The sequence below is a fragment of the Halichoeres trimaculatus genome, unplaced genomic scaffold (genome assembly GCF_033239565.1).
Source record: "Halichoeres trimaculatus isolate MK-OKI-2021-1 unplaced genomic scaffold, fHalTri1.1 fHalTri1_scaffold_9, whole genome shotgun sequence".
Classification (NCBI taxonomy): Eukaryota; Metazoa; Chordata; class Actinopteri; order Labriformes; family Labridae; genus Halichoeres; species Halichoeres trimaculatus.
This window is the reverse complement of record NW_027437188.1, coordinates 19,708,967-19,729,021: the sequence shown is the minus strand read 5'-3', so window position 1 is coordinate 19,729,021 and position 20,055 is coordinate 19,708,967. Positions and strand designations below refer to the sequence as shown.

Genomic DNA, 20,055 nt, shown 5'->3' with positions numbered 1-20,055 from the left:
GGAACACAGAGAATGACATGCAAAAATTATTCTGGGCAGTGACGTTACATGCAGAGTTGAAAGCATCCCACTTACAGAAACACTGATAGCTTCATTGAGTTTCAGTAAATTTTCTTGTCTCAAGTGTATTGATCTCTTTAACCTAATTGGTATGCTATGAGTGAGTGTTTTACATGTGCTTTCTGTCACACAATTAACAAATACATTAACGCTTGACTTTTTTTTTTTTTTTGTATTTTCTACAAAGTGAAGACAAGGTCATTATCCGCAATAAATCCCCTCCTCACTGACATGAAAGCTGTCGTCTTCCTGTGTCTCCCTCTGCTGCTGGGTCGATCTCAGAGTTGCCATGCCAACAGATTAGGAGATTCCTAATTCTGATCTAGGCCACTGCACACGGAGAAACACATATGGCTGCATGCACTTAAACACGAAACTGTCTATCAATGTTACTTTTTCCTGTTGTAATCATGGCCATGTGGTTTAAGAGTTAATAGCTGTGTGTGAGTGAGACTGAAAGAATGTGTGTAGGGCAGATCAACCAGTTCATTAGGACAGTGACTTTCAAAACTTACGTCAACAGTTAGAGACAGCAATGGCATTGACGGAGCAAAAGTGTAAACATAAAAACACATACACAGAATAAAAGACTCGGATCACAGGTGTAATTTGAAAACCTTTGACGGAATATGTATTTAATTTTTAAACTCTACATACATTCACACATCTCTCAAAAAGAGGAGCAGACAGTACGTGTGAGTGTTAAATCTGTTTGTGTGTATGACTGCATGTGTGTGTGTGTATGGGGGTTGGTTGCAGGTTGGGTTGGGGGTTCCAGCTGCCTTCTGCACACCTGTATTTCTTTTAGTGTGCTTACAAAATAATGTGATGGAGACACATAAGGACACAGACTTTATGCGCATACTTGTCCAATATACAAATGTTTCAGTAAACAAAAGGGGTGGCACTGGATAAATAATGGGAAAAAACTGAGTGTTATATTGAGATCTATCGTTTCTGTGTTAAGAAAACACTGTGTATGACGTGGTAGGTCTGTAAACATTTTGACCGTAAACCATGATGAAAATATATATTCTGCTACAATAATCTGCATAGGTCCTAATTAGAAAACATTGATATCCCTCAATCTGTGATGAAAAATCTCAGTTACAGCCCATTTTCAGATTAGAACGTTTGGTGGTTTACTGAATTGTATGAATACAGTGTTACTGCCCCTTGTGTGTAAATGTGAGTGCATCTATGTTTCATGTTTTGATGTTATGTGGTCATGAATGATGTATGCAGACATAAAATGGTCAAGAATGAATTTGTCAGTGTACATGAATGCTTAAACACATATAGAAAGTATATGTGATTTTATATGCAACAACATGAATATGTATGCAAGTGTGTGTGTGCATGTATTGTACATACACACATATTTACATATAGAATCACATATAAATAGATGTGATTATGGTTGTATCAGGCATGCATGTAACCCTGTTTTATTGTATGTCTGTGTATGAATAGGTGACTGCATGTGTGTGACTGTGTGTGTGTGTGTGTGTGTGTGTGTGTGTGTGTGTGTGTGTGTGTGTGTGTGTGTTAGTCGCTGTCCTCCCCTCTCTCCTGGGTGTCAGCCAGGGAGCTCTCATCAATATTCTCCAGGCTTTCAGCATGCTGGATGCTTAGCTCAGACAGAGGGATGCTGGGTAATGTAGCCTGTTCAGGGTAGAGCCAGGGCTTGAATCCAGGGTTGTGTCTCTGCTTCCAGTCTGAATACTTCAAACAAGCTTTGTTGATCTTCTTCAAGGCCTGGAGGGAAAAACATGACCAACACAAAAGAGATAAAATACCTTATTCGTGGTCTACACTATGGAAAAAGAATAGACAGAGAAACATGCAGTCATCAAGTTCCTTTGCACATGATATCAAAGGTGAAAAATTGAAAGATCATTATGTATCATTATGTTCTTGGGTAAAATCCTCTTTGAGTTAGTAGAAAAGTAACATTGAACATTGTTGTTTAAAGGCTCCATTGAAATCTATTTAAATCATTGATGCATCAAGTTGAAAATGATAAAACCAAGACTTTTTTGTGCCATGGTTATTCTCAGCAGGATCTATGCACCTTTCTAAGCTTCTATTTTTATGACAAACACCGAGGGAATCCTTCAACCCTGGGTGCTCTCCAGAGAGTTCTGCTCTAATGCACCAAACATGCTCATACCCTCACACAGGCAAATAGGATAAACAATGTTTTAAAATATACACAACACTTATTATCACATAGATGTAAGCTTTGTTTTCCTTATCTTGACGTTTGATATTTGTATTAACATTAACACTGCACTTCTCCGTCACAGATTCCCTGCTTATCTGCAGGTACTTACACGAGGAGCAAGGAGCTGGGTGGACTTGTTGACGACCCACTTAGGTAATGAACCTGGAAATAAAAGGAGGAGGAAAAACACAACTTAGAATATGCTTAATGTGCCATGTCATTGTCGCAGTAAAGCTCAGTAACATAATAATCGTAACAAGATGCTTTAACACACTTACTAATGAATTTAAAGCACACAAGCGACATAAGAGAGGTTCAGACAGTCAGAGGTTGATAGAGAGTGGCTTGAAATGTGTGATTAACAGTTAGCGAGAAACGAGATTGATGAAGAGCAAAAGAAAAACTGACAGGAGAAAGAGAAGAAGTACAGATCCTGAAAGAGACAGAAAGAAAAAGAAAACGAGAGGGAGGTTTGAAAGAGAGAGAAAGACAGTAGAGTAAATAGATTCTGTCCTTCATATGGTTTCTATGGAGACACATTTGGACATAAAGGCTGGAGAATGAATCATTCATTAGAACTTTAAGCCTGTGAAGCACCTGGGAGTGTTTGTGCTTGTGTGCTTGTGTGTTTGTGTGCGTTTATAGCTACCTCGTGGATCTACTTGGGCCAGGTAAGTAAGAGTGCAGCTTTTGGGTCCCTGGCACTGGATCAAGTAACCGGTCTGAATGGACACAGCTCTCACCATGTCCTTTTTAGGAGGGTGTTTCTGGAGAGACAGAACACATACACACATAATTAACATCATTCAAACACACTGAAGACTTTTTTTTAATCCTGAAGCTTGTTAAAATATGATCCTAGAGTGAATTAATTTATTAAGTAGATATTAGTATGCATTTCAGCTAGAGTAATAACATAACAGGGAAATTTAACAATTCTAATTCTTCTCACTTTTCCTAATTCTTATAATGCATATAACAGTGAACAAAGGTTCTGCAGTGTTAGCATCAGAGAGTCTTTCTGCTGCAGCAGATCTGAGTTGTTTTTTGCTTCACAGTCATGGTTCTGATGCAAATCCAGTCTACCCGCACTACCCGCTAAAAACACAGAAGTGAAGGCCAACTCCAGCCCACTGTTCCTCTGTTGGCTCCTTAGACTATATATCTAAGGATAATTATTCATGATGATAGCACATTGCTGGTTGGACCCATCTAACAGGGACAGGCTCACTGCGGCGAGCTTAATAAGCCACACAGCAGCAGACGACTTGAGATGGAAACTGCTTTGATTATTATTTCCCAATATTTCACTTATGTCATACCAGCACCTCTCTGCTAACGTACTGCACTGTAGACATTTCTGCTTCTCTATGCAGTGAATTATAGGTTTATTAAATCATCAACATAATACGTTTCTTAGAAATCAAGGAGATAATGAAATAATGGGTGTCACTAAATGTCAGTTATAGCACAGAGGACTAACTCCAGGGGATACAACTGAATTCAGCACTCCACAAAGTAAACTCAAATGCAGCACAGCAGTAGTCAAGCTCCAAAATTGACTTATTTTTGAGAGTAACCCTGGCTAGATCACACACACACACACACACACACACACACACACGGAGCACACAAGCACCCATGTACTGTCTGTTATGTTCGTAACAGCTAATTGATGTAGGAATGCGGAAGGGAAGGCGGAAGTCAACAGCCAAAAGTCACATGAGAGGTCTTATCCTTCTGTAAACATTATTGTAGAGTGAAAGAGAGGGGGGGGATAGGGTGACAGAAAGACAGGCAAGAAGGATGGAGGAAATGAAACGTGGCTTGAAAAGGAGAGGGAGGAAAGTGATAGCTTGAACATCAGCCAATTAAACTGGAATGGTGTGTGGAAACACAAAGTTAATTTTAGTTGTTTTCAATTTCATTTAAGTCGAGGCTAATAGAGGGACACATAAGGCAGACAGCTGCATCAGGAATTGTATTTTTCACTTTGTTTCTCTTTGATAAAATCACTGCTTAAGTCAGTGAGAGGAAAACAGAGATAATTTGATGTTCAAAAATAATTGATTGTTCCAGCCGCAGAGAGAGGTGAGGATTATAAGCACTTAGACACACCCGTTCTTAACCTCATCCTCCGGTTGGACAAGAAACACAAAAATCCAGCCAACTTGAGGCTGGGGATTTGGGACTAAGTCCAAACAGAAAGTCACTCACACATTCTCGGGTTCTCTAATCAGGCCAATTGTGTTACTGGCCTTTGGCTCTGAAATCACTAAAGTTCTTAAAAAGCATGACTGGAAACACAATGTAGTCAACTGAGTTAGATTAACTGTCCCACACTGGAAGTGAAGCAGCCCCAGTGCTCAGGACATCTATCATTTCTCCAGGAGGTGCTCTGTCTTTGGAACAGCACCAGACTCTCTTTGCTCTCTGGATGTGATAGTTCCTTAAGAGATGAGTAAATGTTTAATCGACTGACGCAAACACACACAGAGCTTTGAACTGAGGACTTTCCACAAATATTTAAGGATTTCTTTTCATACAACGCCCTTAAGCTTGTTAAACTGGATCAGCGATTATGACAGCTCACCTAATGTGGTCTCATTTCTTTAACAATGCAGCTCTGAACACATTTGGCAGATTTATAAAGGGGTGACTGGGCAGGGTCCCAGCAGAGCATGTGTAAATCCTGTACGCGTGTGTATTTGTGCGTATATGCTTACAGGATGTTTGACAGAGTAGTTCATGATGATGTAATCCTTCCCTATCGGGAGCCAGGAGCGAAGCGTGACGACATCGCGGTTCCGAAGAGGTCCCGGACAAGCCCCTGTCAGCAAGTGAGAAAAATCTGTTGAACTAATCCATGTACAGCAAATGTGTACAAATGTGTTTCTCAGCTTCATCTCACGGCTCCAAATCATGTTAGTGATGAATGAATGCTTGTGTAAGCATCATATGTTAACACTTGTGTGTAACATACATGAGTAGTACCCGACATCTGCATTGACCGTAAGTTTGCCGATGTCAAAGGTCTCGATGACATTTGTATCCCACTTCTTTCTGTACTCGATGTCATGGAGGACGTCATACATGGTCTCAGCTGACACTTCCTTACAGACCATCCGACACTGAGAGAGACACAGACAGAAGAACAGACAAAGGTTATATTCAAGCACCAAAGAAATTCACACACAACTTACCAGTAACATGAGTGAGGTTTTTGAGATACTGGATGTATTGAGCAGGTATTTGCAATAAGTTACTCATGCTTTGGCACCAATCCTTCAGTTTTCTAAAGCTCAATTTATGTTTCTATGAATAAGGAGTTAAGAAATGGGCCACCAATGAGCAGGGCAGCAGAGTTTAAGACTGAAAAAGGTGGTGTGTGTTTGTGTGTAAATGCTATAGTAAAGGGATCAGTTTGGAATAAACACGGACAAAGCTTTAGCAGCTGACATGTAAATGACCAGGCATCAGATGGTCAGAGAGTGTCAGAGTGCAGTGAGACAGAAAGAACCTACAAGAGCATCGAGAGACATGGCCTCAGACCACAGATGAGTCATTACTAGAACCAAGCTGTTAAAGGGGAAACAACACAATCAGCCCGTGGCGTGGAGAGACGGTAACAGACACGCATTCACAGTCTGTCAACTGTGAGAGTGAAGGGACAGTGTTGAATCCAGGGTGTAACAGGCCATATATGTTCTCATGTTTCCTGCTTTTAAGGCTAAAGAAGAAAGGAAAAATATAGTTTCAGTTTCATGCTGAAACTCAGATTCATTCAACCATCATACATTCAGTGGATGAAACAGCTCAGCACACAAGACGGGTCAGAAAATACTGAACTTATTTCAAACTAACATTTTTGGGAGAACTATATCTTATAACATGCACACCTGTTGATTTCAAACACTGTTGGTGTGTATGTGTGTGTGTGAGATGTTATTATGACTGGGGCTCCTTCCTATGTGAGGTTTCAAGTTGATGATAATGTACAGAGCCAGTGTAAAGACAGCTCTGCAAGCAGCCCCAGAGAAAAGCTGTTACTACAGTTACAATTGCCAAGGGATATTAGTCTTAATAATAACAACAAAGAGACAGAGGAGAGAGTCACATGAAGAGGAAGACAGATAATGAAAAAGAAGGAGGATGAGTGACATAAAGAAACATAAAGAGCAAGTGAGAGGCAGACTGACTAAGAGACAAAGAAAACAGAACAAGCAGAGTGAATGAGACAGAAATGGGCCGAGGGTGGTTGTCTGTCCCAGATGATTTTAGCTCCCATTATGAATCAGTCCAGAGGGTTTATAGCTCAATCTGCTCCGTCTTCTTTCCCCAGTTCCCTGAGGGCTTCATTTAAGAAAATGATCACCATCGTCACTCTACGTTTATCTGTACTGCTGTGTTAATACAAATCTTTTTTAAGTATATGGCAGTAACCCATTAAACCATAAAATAATCTGAATGCACAATATATGAACTTGCAACATAAACATCTGGAGTACTGATGATGGAATCAGCAAAATCTTTTGTGAATTACCAAATATGTCATATAGAAGATTTAAACAACAGGGGGTAATCTAATCTAACTAGCACATACCCAGGGCAGTTTCCAGAAACAAAAGCACTAACATTTGCTATGTTAGCTAGGCGCCGCCCTGTTGGCTATGGCTGCCTTTTGCAGCAGCTCTCTCTTCTTTGTCCGTCTCTTGTTATTTTTTCTACTCTTTTTTGTAATCTTTGTACTTTGAGTGGATCATTACTTTGTATGGTTCATTTGTTGGTCATGGACACCAAACTTTTTGTGATTTCAGCAATATTTTTACTACTTCTTCTCCTGTGTTTGTCTGGAGATACTACATGTAACCATGGCTGCATTGTTTTCATGTGAACTCAGCTGTTAGCAGCTTGTAGCATGTCAATGCTAACTGGTGTAAGGCCTGATGTCTTCCCACAAGGTGAGGAGAAGGAGGTGAGGACGACATGCTGGTTCTCAGGTGTGAGCTAAGAAGTGACGACATGGACCTGTCCTTCTATCCATCGTTATTGGGAACGTAAGATCTATCTCCAATAAGATGGACGAGCTAGCCATGCTAACCCAGCAACAGAGGGAATACCAGAAGGCAGAGTAACATCATGCTATTCACAGACATGGCTAATGGAGCTAACACCAGACACCAACGCCACATTGGAAGAGCTTCACCTGCTGTGAGCAGACAGGATCCACAAGACAGAGATGGAGCATGACTGAAGAAGCTCAGTCCTGGACCCTGTGGAGGTGGGGGCTGGCTGAACTGGAGAATGACGGACAAGCTGTCATCATCTGTTTTCTTAAGGACCTTTTTGCACTTTCTATACACTTTCTTACTTTTGTTTTCTTGATTGCTGCTGTGACTTCAATTTTGTTGTACTTGTTACAATGACAATAAAGTTCCATTCTATTCTATTCTATTCTATTCTACATAAGTAAGCTAATATGACCCAGCAACACTGCAGCAGGCAAACGGTTTCCATAGCTGGTCGAATATTTACCATCTTGAGTGTTAGTGAGCTAACATTTGCTACATACTGAAGAACATAAATGGCATAACTGTTTTTTATCTCTTGATTCCAATACAGATATCTACTAACACACACATCTTCAGTCACAAACTGTGCAATCACTCCATGCCAGAGATCAAACACTGAATTTGGACAGAACCATTCTAATAGGGGTGGGGGGAAAAACTTGATGTATTGTAGTATCAGGATTTTTTTGTTTAATGATTTTAAATCACAATTGTTTTTTTTGTTTGTTTGTTTTTTTAATTTTAAGTCCTTCATTTTAGTTTTTGTTTATGAGCTGGGTTGAAAAAAAGTTGGGATGTCAGATCCCCTGAATAAATCTGAAAAACTGTCTCATGTGATATTCATTTTTTGGTAAAATATTGTTCTAGATATATAGTCTAAAGATATTATCATCATTCATTTTTTTTCACTTGGTCCAGTGTTAAAACGGCAAAAAATTGAATAGGCACCCCAAAAATCCTAAAAGAGTCGAATCAGGAGAAAAGCAAATTATCCGAGCCCTACACTCTAAAGGAGTTTCTTCTTTCATCAACTTGAAGATCCTGGAGAGGAATTACTGAAAGTCAGTTTTAGGGATTATAACAATAAAGATGTCAATAGATCACTAACTGAATTATGACCATTGATGGAAGTGAAAATCAATAAATCAATCTTTTCAATTCTAAAAAGATGCTAACTCTTAATTCAGGGTTTATCTTGACACATTGACACCAGTAAATGGGTAGGTTACAATCTGCAATTGAACATTTTGTCCTTAAAGTTGATGCGCTGGGACAAAAGTACCATAACAAAGGTCGTACTGTGATAGATCCTGTGTGAGGAGTTCCAGTCTCCAGATGTCAGTGCCTACCACCAGAAATAGGACGGATAACTGGAGATAAGAAAATGGGCAGCTAAGGCTCAGTGATAAGAGGAGGAAGAAAAGGCTTGTTTTGTGTCGTCCAATCGAACACAGCTCCAGGAAAAATTAAGACTGACTCATAAAAAGGTGTAAAAAGGTGAGAAGTCTAGTGCAATCCAACAGTGCACAATCAATCCAACTGGAAAAAGGAAACCAGATTATGACACTTTTACAAGTACAAGTTAATCTTGAGACAAACGAGATTAGTGATTTGACAAGTCATCTGATACTACTTGACTGTCATTATTGTTACACCAGATATTAAAATACAGAAACTGTTGGAGAACGTTGTGCTAGAGAGGGTAACCGTAAGCAAATATTGACACCATATCAGGATCAGTGTGTGTGTGTGTGTGTGTGTGTGTGTGTGTGTGTGTGTGTGTGTGTGTGTGTGTGTGTGTGTGTGTGTGTGTGTGTGTAGACTGGTGGAGAACTTGCAGGTCAGTAGGAAAGAGAGCAAATAATGGATGTGTTGTATCCACAGGCAAAGTGAAACAGAAATATGAGAAATAAGAAAAAGTGAGCAGGCAAAGTTGGAAATTAAGGCTAAGCAGAAAACAAGATCACTCAGTGCAGATACAATGCCAGCAACGCACGTGTGTGTTTGTGTGTGTGCGTGTGATTCTATTACACACTAATTCTGTGAAGTCTACATCATGTTGCAAAGAGATGGAGAGATCCAGGTGAAAGAGAGTTCAGAGAGGTAAAACGTGGCCAGAGGAAGCCAAGTGGACGAGGAAAATGTGTGTTTATTTCTTATGACACCATGCTGTGCTCACTTCCCACACAAAAAGCTCAGTGACCTCTTACCCCTACATCCCCCTTCCCAATTCCTTTCTATATTCGCTGTCTCACCCACTTTGTTCTCCCACCGTCCCTTAAACGTGTCAAGTCTTATCACTTGGAGCTTTGGGTGCTGATACACGATAACAAAAGACAATGAGGTGACAGAAAAATTGAGGCGTGGGTGAGCTTGTGATTCAGAGTTGGGCTTCCCCGAGTTTCAGCAGGGGAGGAGGTAAATCCAGGAGCTTCAGGTTTAAAAATATCTTGTTTGTGTGTTCAACCTTTTGACAGCTTTTCACATTGTTCAAAAGAAAACAAAACCACCCACACACAGACAGACACACAACCACGCATGTGTGTGTGTGTGTGTGTGTCGGAGTCATGTGGGAGCAAATGATCTGATGAGGGTGATGATGATGGTTGGTGTGAGTGATTACAGCTGTGATTCCAGTGATATGGAAGTCATTTTTGATGAATATGGCACAGGGGAATGATTATACTGATAATGAGTCCGCTGATAATTGCACTGCTAATGATAATGATGATTGCATGTCTGTTCTCTCTCACTATCGCTCTCTTCCTGGATACATCACTCTTTTTTTTTCTCTACCAAGATTAATGTTATAGACAAGAAGGTAAGAAAGAGAGGGAGAAAGCACTAAGTGTAAACATCCACATGAATCATTCCCCATGCATCAGCAAAGAAGCACGCTTTTATATCAGCTATAAATAGATGAGCAGTACATGTAGCATCCCTAAACACATGCACAGACACACACACACTTTTTATGAACACCATATATACATATAGTGTCTATCCACAGCTATTTTGGTGTTATTTGCATGTTCTGAGAGATTAACATCTTGTATCTTCTAAGGTTTTGAATACAATGAGGGTAATATTGTATGTGTGCAAAGAAAGAAAGAGAAAGAGAGGAATTCCAACGCCAGCGTCTGTAACTGTCATATTTACAGACAGATAAACTGCCGGTTGTGGAGAGAAACTCCACCCGAACTCCAAACTTACATGTGCTACCCTCTACTTCCCAGTGTTTGCAGAGCTGCTGAGAGGAAACACACCTGTCCAGCAAGAAAAAGCATGAATAAGCAGAACTTTATCCTTCCTCCCTACACACACACACACTCACACACACATACACACAAAGAACTTGTGCCCCAGGTAAAATGATAGGAGTTACAGGACAGAGGGCGCTGGGAAAAGCCCTCTGCTGTTGTGGCCCTTTATGCACACAGACACACACCCTTATACACACACCACATTATTTAACAAAGTAAACACCTGGTGGCTGGCTCACGCTCCTCAGACCCGGATACACCAACAGGAAAGCACACAAATTTGCACAGAGGACAGCTTGTCTGGCTCCTATCTTTTTTATACAAGATGAAAATATTTCAAGTGACAGTAATCAAATCTTTTATGTCCACTCCAGTCACATCAGTACGTTGTATAAAGGCTGTAAGCATGAAAATAACACTTCACAAACTGTTGAGAAGCTGTGATGGCAAACCTGTTTGGAGTGACATGAAGTCAAGAGGTGGAAAGCCAGTTCATCACAGGATAACCTGTCAATCAAGTTCCCAGACAGCGTATAAAGCTGAGCAGAGCTTAAAATGGCCCCTGGGTAACAAACTCCTTCCTGCACACAGTTACGGTGATGTTACAAATCTGTCTTTTTTGCCAAGAAAGTGGTTTGTTTTTTACTGTGGCACCTGTTTGAGCAGAGTATAAGTGCAGTGAGAGAAGCTTAAAAAATCTGTTTGTATTTTGTGTTCGGTGGCAGCTGAAATTATCAGAGCACCAGACAGTTCTGAAAATGTTGATCATGGAATATGCAGATGGTCGCTTTGAGCACAACAAATATCAGATAAAGTTAAACCTACTGTTTTACCTACTTTTAGCTTTGTTATCATGTATCTCCACTTTTAGCAACACTTAAAGCAGCACATGTCTCTGTCATAGTTAGTTTTATAGGTACTGACCGATTCCTGTCAAAAGTACTGGGAACCGATTCATGTAAAATCAAAAGGTACCATGTTTAGGTACCTAAATGCATCCTTGTGACTGAGGGAGTGGAAGAGTAGGTGATTGTCTACACTGGAAACACAGCATTGAAGAAAAAATATGTTAAATTGAAAAAAATATGTACACTTTATTATTAAACAAATTGATATTTTTTACCACATAAACCCAAATAAGTACTGAAAATTGGTACCGTTAAGTACCGCTACCGATTGCCAGGTACCGGGCATCGGTACCATATCGTTCCAGATGTAAAAGGTACCCATCCCTAGTTATAGTGTCAGTTTATTCCCCGAGAACTTCAACACTAATTTCATCCCATGTCTTCGGCAACTCAAGCCATAAGCTTTCCTTTGAATGAACAATACATCTGTCCATTTGTTTTCCAACTCGTACAAATTCGCTGGATGGCATCAAGGTCTGGACTCAAGGTGGCAAATCCATCATTTTCAAAGTTCCTTTTCACAAGAAAAATGAGCTGCATCTCCATATGATGGCTCCAGAGCATGAAGATGATGATGACTTTGTAGGTTTGTAGCTATACTTTCATTTGTTCTACTCATATTATAATGAACAATTTAACAAAAACAGCTGTAATCTCCTAAATATGCCAAGTGGATTTATAATTTTGGCCACCAATGTACACATGTGCTTGATATGTCTAAAGGCACGTATTCCTCCTTAACTGGATCAAGCCTGTGTCCTATTTTTGATTTAATTCACATTATCCATATCTGTCTTTTACAGTATTAAAAATAAAGTATTAATGTATTTCCACATTAAAGTATATAGATATATGTAGAAGTGTATTCTTAGTAAGTATTAATAATTCACATCAGGCAGCTCCAGCTAGTCAACGCTGAGACTGATCACTTGAGTGAACTAACCATGTCTTTGCTCCCAGCATTCACTTTTTCTTCAGTAACACATTATCTTTATAATGCTTTCCAACTCTATAAATAAAAAAAGGAAAGTGGAATTTGTAGTAGCACTCTCACTCTTTATCTTAATGTGCAAAATTTAAATCACTTGTATAATCATGTTTTCAAGGGATAACAATGTTTTTCCAATAATGTGCTGCGTAGGCAGAGTGTAAATTTGTTTGTCCTCTGGGTTTTAACCACTAACAAAGGATTATTAATGACTGCTGTCAGACTTAATGTGTTCGATGGTACGCAGCAGTTTTTTCCTTGGCTTTAAGTGACACTGTTTTTCTAATGACGCCTTCAACCAGCTCCCAAGACAAATATTCACATTACAGATGACCTGCAATGACAGCAGGATAACAAAGTTTACTCTTTAGGTGTATTTTCGCACGCTGATTTAATTATAACCTTACATTAGTATAGATCGGGATCTACAGCATATTTATGCACAATCTGGATGACTACTGTGTCCTGGGGCTGGTTGATGAAGTAAATGATCATCACTATCACCCTGCATTGTGTTTCAGAGTTGCTTCAATACAAATACCAGAATCAGAAATCCTCACTATAGCGTAAAATATAATACTATGATACATTAAACTACTTCAAACGCACCAGAAATGGATTCTGCCTTCCCTGTCCACAACAGCTGCCTACACACTGGGTTAAGGCGCTCTGCCTCTGTGGACAAGTTATAACTATAACTGGAAACAGCCGTTTGAGAGGGATGAATAAGTCCTTATTTAAGACTATTTCTAACCTCTTAATACAGATTCAAATTAATACAGAGAGTTTGGGCAGGCGTCATGAGTTCTGGTGTCATACACATTTTGGTGAATTTTGGTCCAACACTGCTTCAGGCAGCTTTGGCTGTGTACAAGAAAACAGTAAAAGTGGAAAGTAAAAAGGAGAAGGTAATAAGTCATAATGCACTACGAACCTGTCAGCCCACTGCCCACACAGACCACTCCACAACCTCTGACCCCTGGCCACACACCATTACTCTCTTCCTTCTTTCTTGTCTCTCTCTTGTACTCTTTCCTATGATCCTATAAACCTGTGGAGTGCCATCATTAGCTCCTGTGGATGCTGGTACATGTATACAGAGGAGAATTAGGAAAGTAGAGAGCTTGAGTTTTTGTTAATCTTCATGTAGAAGACATGGCGAGTACAGGTGCCACTCATAAGAAGCTGTTTCTCAACTGCATCCACTCTCACTTTGCTGGTTATTAAGCAGGGGTATTAATAATGAAGAGCAAACTAGAAGGAGGCTTTGCTGAATGACCTTTATCACTAACTAATGGCTATGGTTAAAGCCCCCTTACAAGTGGCAGTTGCTTGAAGCCTTTTCTGTCATTTCTAATGTGATGATTGCATGTGAAAACAGTGTGGTGCTTGTTCAAAGCATAAAGGCAGGACTGTACTGATGAAATCCATAGGCTGTACAATAAATGGATGCAGTCTCCATAAGCTCAGCTATCTGTTCCTGAACATAAGGCCTGTCAATGGTGGGGGCCATGTTGGAATTGTTGACCCAGGAGGCGGGCTTTGAGCCTCTTTACTAACAGCTACAGGGTGCCAGACCTGTCAGTCATGTGAGCGGCACTTCTGATTGGGCAAACTCGTGATCTTAATATTTTCTAAACCACTGAATTAGAAAATAATTCAACCAAAGAACAGTGTGTGTTAGTCAATAAATTAGCAATTCAGACCCAAGACAATTTTAGAACCAGACTTCAGATGATGCCACAAAAGTCTGTTTTTTGGCTTGGTGTGTAAGTGGTTTTGGTGTGTAAGTCTTTACACAGCCAGCCTCAAGTGAACAGACAATTAACTCGAGCTTTTAGTATTTCTGCACAGGCTTCATTTTTTTCAAACCAAATGTTGCCCCTTGATGAAACCTCTAAATGTTGAAGGTCAAAAAGCTTTAGTATCAGTGGGTGCTCACTTTGGCTTAACTTGTTTTTTATGCAAAGACTTCTTCAAGATTACTAATTTCAAAGTGTATCAACTCAAAGAGTTATCGCTAAGAAACTGCTTATGTTGTGAGCTAGGCTACAACACTATACAACAATGTTTGTAGTGGCCTCTGATTGATTCTTGACCCAAGTCAACAACTAGAACCTGAATGACAAAAGCAAACGTAATATAGGCGCCACTCTGTCAACTCTGTCATTAAACACAAGAATATTCAATTAAGACACATGCGTAGGTTCAAAATCTGTGTGACTGAACAGCTGCAAACAATAGTAAAGATATTCCAAATGCATGTGGTTTTCTGTTGCCTGTCAGCTAATTGTGTTTTGCCTCAATATCTATGATGTACCATGTTCCTTTGGTGCGAGCTTTTGGTCATTTCCCATACTGTTACATGTTTGACTAATGGCAGGAACTTCACACTGAGTGAGCTGTCATATCCTGGTCAACACTACTGATATACCTTCAGATACAGAGTTGAAAACAGTCTAAAAACTCCTCCTGAGCCTTTTCTCCTGCTTTCGCTTCTCTATACACTGAGCATGTGGCACATATTCATAACAACCAGTACACTGTAGACATTTATAAATAGATGGTTGAATCTATCATAGTGTGCATTCACAACAACTATCAAGTGCTACAGGCCTGGGCTAGTGCCATGATTTTTAAAGCCTATTTCTATGTGCTAACCTACAATATGCTGAGTTAAGATGCCTGCAACTACCATGCAGCAGCACAAAGCAGTGGTTAAGGCATGTCAGCAGTTTTAATCATATGGGAATTAGTGAACTGGATTACACAGCAGTGGTTGTCCCATCCCTTTGTGTTGGAAACAGCAACTGAACTGACTGTAGTTTTTTTCCACTTCTGATGAGGTTAACAGTCAATAAAAAGTAATTATAAAGCAAATTTAAACTTTAGACTCCTTTCAAAGAGACCCTCTATTTGAAGATTTAAATGTCTTACCTTAAATCTGTGGACGGACTTCCCCTCCTCCAGGCGCTGGGTCCACACCGTCGTGCCGTCCTTGTTGAATTTTAAACTCCAGCCCTCCTCGCACAGACAGTCCGACTTAAAACTGGCGAACGCCCGGTCATCCGGGATGGACACAGCCTGGTCAGACATGGCTACTCACCGTGAAGTGAAGGTGGGAGGAGTACGGGGGGTCTGAAGACTCCTAGCGGGACTAGGTGAAACAAGTTGTGCCGGAAAAATGAAGGGAAGCCGGGAGCCAGTAGCTCCTCGTGTCCTCTTCTGAGGGAATAACTTGTCTAATTCGATTTCCTCCTAACAAGAAGCTTTAGGAGGCTGCACCGCGTCTTGTGATGATCACTGCGCGTGTGTGTATGTGTGTGTGCGCGCGCGCACTGAGAGCTACAACAGCCGCAATCCAGCCAGCACAAACTAATTAAACAGAGCTGGGAGCAGCACCGCACGCAGGTGTGAGTGCAAGAGGTAAAAAGTGTCCAAAAGGGAAATGAGGGTTGTAGTTGCTTACGGCGTCTGAACAAGTTTCAGTTGTCAGCAGGTTGTCAGGTTCAGCAGCTCAGAAACAGCCGCTTTTCAGCCAAACCATATGTTTCCGTGTTTCCGCCTCTCACTCTCTATCCCTCTCCTTCTCCCTACCTCCCCCTTTATTCTCTCCTTCCCTACGCGTCTCTCTCTATTTCTATCTCAAATGCGGTCTTCCCTTGGTTTATAACAATATGCTACAGCTCCCCATCGCTGCGTCGCTGCTGTGGCAGGTGGTGGAGGAGATGCGGTGAGAAATAACGAGGAAGAGGAGGGGGTGGAGGAGGAAAGAGGAGGAGAAATGAAGCTGAACGAACAGCCAGGCGACGCAGCGACGGCCACGACGGAAACGCCTCCCTGTGCTGCATTTATGTGCTTCTCGTAAAACTCTCAGATCTCTAACACCTTAACATGGGAGCACATTAGGAATGGTTAAAAAATTGATGTATTGATTAATTTTGCTCTTCTGCTTTGTAATCGTTGAGTTGGTTAAATAAACCTGGCTTATAACAAACCGGTGACATGGAGTCAGTTTATGGTTTACGTTTTCATGCCATTAAAGTTTCACCTTCCTATTAGCCGAGGTTTCCATCCATGTGTATTTTTTAAATCTGCAATAGGAAGATGCAAATTTCTATTTGTCGAGTTAAAATCATTCACGCGCACTTTTTTGTAAAGTTGGTAACAGCGGGCACGCGCACTGGTTCTGTAGGCTGAAGTGGGAGGTGCACTCTTCACGTCTTGGTGTAAAGTGTTCACTTTTGGAGCTCCACGTCATGTACAGCACTTCATACAACATCCACATTGTATTTAAGAGGTTTCACCATCAAAAGAACTATCAACGTGTCACATTTTATTTTCTCTCAGCCTGCTGTCCAGTTTCCTATTTTTCTCACAGATTTGACTGTTCCATGGCTTTTTCTCTCTCTCTTTCTTATTTTGGCGCGCTGGCCCATTATTGGCTGCCTTCACTAGATTTAGTCTGTGGGTGTTCTCACGACGTCTTGATGTCCAAATTATCTTAATCATATTTTCTTGTAGAAAATCATTAAGGCTTTCTGAATACCCACACAAATGTATGTGACAAGAACAAAAGTTAAGCTAATATTTCCCCGTGTTGAATGTTTCCTCCTGTCAACTTACAGGTAGGCTGCTGCTGCTGTCCGAAACGAAGCACATAGCCTATAGGCTTTTTTCAATGTATGATCCAGTGACTCTCTTGAAAGAATTTACTCTGGCTCATTTGCTTTGTGCAATGTATTGCAGCATTCTAAGTCCAATAGCTGTGAATAGAAGATACTTTGCAGACCCCTGACCTCTTGAGATGTAGCAGTTTGAATTCCAGGGTGAACAGAGCCTTGCATTGTCAATATCAGTAATAAAATGTTGCACCGCACAACTATTCTGTAGTTATCGAGCACCAAACTACAAAACTTTTGCCTACAATATAGAGCGCACCTGAAAGTGAAAAAGAAAAGACAAAGTTTGATTATCAAACATAAAGTAGGCTTTTGTGTGATCAGTAAAATACTACAGTTCTCCTTCAGTGCATTACAATAGCTCCTATAGAATAGAGTTATAGTCATATCAATCTTTTCCATGTGAATGTTCTCCGGGGAAAGTCTGCTTTAGGAAAAGGCCAGTGACCCTGATTTATCCAAGCAAGTTGAAGTGGGTTATCAAATGAGGACTGACAGATACAACAGGTGTTCTAATTGGATTGAAATAATGAAAAGTTTGCTGTTTACATTGCAGGAAAGAGTTGTTTGTTGGGTCATTTTTGCTAAGTTATGTTTTAATGCTTTGAGTTACCATAGCATTTTTACAGGCTGACAAGGGAAAATGTAGCCTAACCATATCTGAAGGTTAATGTGGGTGACTAGAGCCGTATATGAGTGGGAATGACAGCATTGTCAGGTGTTACATACACTTACACTCCTGTAGAGTACAGATAGGATGTGCAAGCAAAGGTGGAATTGCTTTTTTGATGGCCAAGCATGATGTCCTTATGATTCATGTCCGCTGAGGCATAAAGCCTTCTGCCAAGCACACAACATTCCCACCTAATAATTTACAGCTCTACTCCACTGGAAGAGGCACACTCATATGTGAGATCATTTTGCATTAGGCTGTTCTTCAGTTACAGAGACCAACATTCAGAATTTCTTTCTGGGATGTATTTCTACTTTATACTGAATTTCTTTCTCATTGCATACTAGAAGATTTTATTTCTCCTGGTTTAACAAAAATAAAGTTAAGTTTTGTAAAATAAATCAATATAAACCAATTAGTTTTGCTTAAAAAGGGTTACATGTGATAAGCTGTTGAATGATATCTTGCCACAGTTCTGCCTTTGTAGGCATCCAATAGGACAATGTGGTTTATCCACAAAATTTAAATTTTGGAAACATTATTCTGTGTTTCTCAGAGTCAAACAACCTCTACACAAATAAAGGATAAGCCTACATGTTATACAGGGCAGTAGCCTATGTTGTGGGTATATTGTTTCTTCATATATAAAAACCAATCCGTTATTGAAAACTAATATACGTTTTATTGCCTATTATCGATTTCATCTGAAACTGAAGAGATTTTTGAAAATGGGGATTTGCCTATGTAGACTGTATAATGTAGGTATAGAAAATATGAAGCCATAACCTAGTTGTGTGCTTTGATGACACCTGGTGGCCATAATGGGGTAGTAATGCACGAGTACTTAAATATAGAAAAAGCTTTTCTCATCGTTTTCTTTTCAGTTTATAAAATAAACACCAACAAAACTTGTGCCATTCATTAAAAAAAAACCTTGGCAAACCAATTAAAATGATAAATGACGTAACAAATCATGGTAAACGTTTCACGCTGGTTTCACACGATACGCATGCGCAAGTCAAAATTCAACAAGGTTCATTGAATCTTTTTGTTTCAGGCTTTTCAGTAGAATTTAGTTTTAGCCGAAACTGAAAAAGCAGAAAAGTACAGAAAAGCAGTAAACCCAGTGTATAGGGAGAAAAGCAAACACGGAAATAGGTCTTTCACGGTATTCGTGTCAAACGACATTTCCCAGAATGCATTGCACGTTCTAGTGACATCCATGCAACGATGAGGTGAAGCGGTTGTTTTCGTCTCTATGATTGTGATTAGCTGCCTGTAAATTGGGGTATAACTCTATTTTAACGGTACTGACGCGGTACCCGCTGCCTGTAGGGTACCCGCTTCCTCTGGAATTAACTGCTAACTGTCACATCCAGCCTGCTCTGTTTTCGGTGAGTTTACCGTCATGTTATCATCTGTTCCCACACGGCTAATTGCACGAAGGTCGCGCAGCCTGTCACCATGCAGTCGCGTACTGAAGACCAGCGCAGGCGGGGCCTCATGTCAGAGCATCCGAGAGGCAGCGGCGGAGACCAACCGCAACCCCATCGTGTCCACTTCGCGGGTCTCTAGAAGGGGTATTTTAGCTGATGAAAGCGCTGGTTGTAGTACCAATCTGAGCCCGTCGGTGCAGTACCATCACCTCGCCCCTAGATGGCTGTCCAACCTGGAGAACCGCCGCAGCTCCTGGGCGGCTCTTGCCGACAGAGGGCGCGATAACAACCAGTACTGGGAGGAGAGCGGGCAGAGGGGCAGAGGTGAGAGTCGGGGGACAGGTGAGGGGTCCAGCCGGGCAGGAGTGGCCTCTGTCGGTGTTCTGTCTGCTGCAGCTGTGGCCTTCTGCCTGAAGAAAGATTCCGATAATAAAGGTAGACATAAATGGACCATTCTGTGTTGTATGAGTTTAAATAATCGTTGAAATTGTAATGACAATTGACTTACACATGAAAAATATTGTATGAATTCCGAGTTAATTGTCAAAATGTTTCTTATATATATTTTATTATTTTCTTGCAAAAACAAGGTGATGCACTTTTAGAGGCAGCAAGGACAAACAACTCCCAGGATGTGGCCAGGTAACATACTCACACTTACACACACACACACACACACACACACACACACACACACACACACACACACACACACACACACACACACACACACACACACACACACA

The 20,055-nt window shown here is 40.6% G+C and overlaps 2 protein-coding genes across 2 annotated transcripts in view; one reads left to right on the top strand and one right to left on the bottom strand.

Annotated features, from left to right (window-relative positions):
- Positions 1–1,229: 1,229 nt before the first annotated feature.
- On the bottom strand, positions 1,230–17,423 carry stard10 (StAR related lipid transfer domain containing 10). The gene is made up of 6 exons (XM_074679014.1): positions 15,456–17,423; positions 5,271–5,418; positions 5,014–5,117; positions 2,937–3,054; positions 2,397–2,449; positions 1,230–1,818 (listed from the first exon to the last, which is right to left on the bottom strand). Exons 1-6 carry the CDS (start codon positions 15,612–15,614, stop codon positions 1,609–1,611), a joined length of 792 nt encoding a protein of 263 aa, XP_074535115.1. The 5' UTR covers positions 15,615–17,423; the 3' UTR covers positions 1,230–1,608.
- A 1,631-nt stretch (positions 17,424–19,054) lies between these two features.
- The window catches only part of clpb (ClpB family mitochondrial disaggregase), a 37,457-nt gene continuing 36,456 nt past the window's right edge, over positions 19,055–20,055 (top strand). Inside the window, exons 1-2 of the mRNA XM_074679013.1 lie at positions 19,055–19,744; positions 19,900–19,951. Coding sequence (XP_074535114.1) covers positions 19,282–19,744; positions 19,900–19,951 — 515 coding nt within the window. The 5' untranslated portion in view covers positions 19,055–19,281. The remainder of the gene's footprint in view (positions 19,745–19,899; positions 19,952–20,055) is intronic.

Excerpts from the sequence above, each read along its gene's own strand:
- stard10 (XM_074679014.1), bottom strand. The coding sequence starts at position 15,614 with ATGTCTGACCAGGCTGTGTCCATCCCGGATGACCGGGCGTTCGCCAGT. Across the intron at positions 5,118-5,270 it reads AGATGTCGGGTACTACTCAT|GGGCTTGTCCGGGACCTCTT; the intron begins GTATGTTACACA and ends ACTTGCTGACAG. Across the intron at positions 1,819-2,396 it reads CCCAGCTCCTTGCTCCTCGT|GCCTTGAAGAAGATCAACAA; the intron begins GTAAGTACCTGC and ends TTTTCCCTCCAG.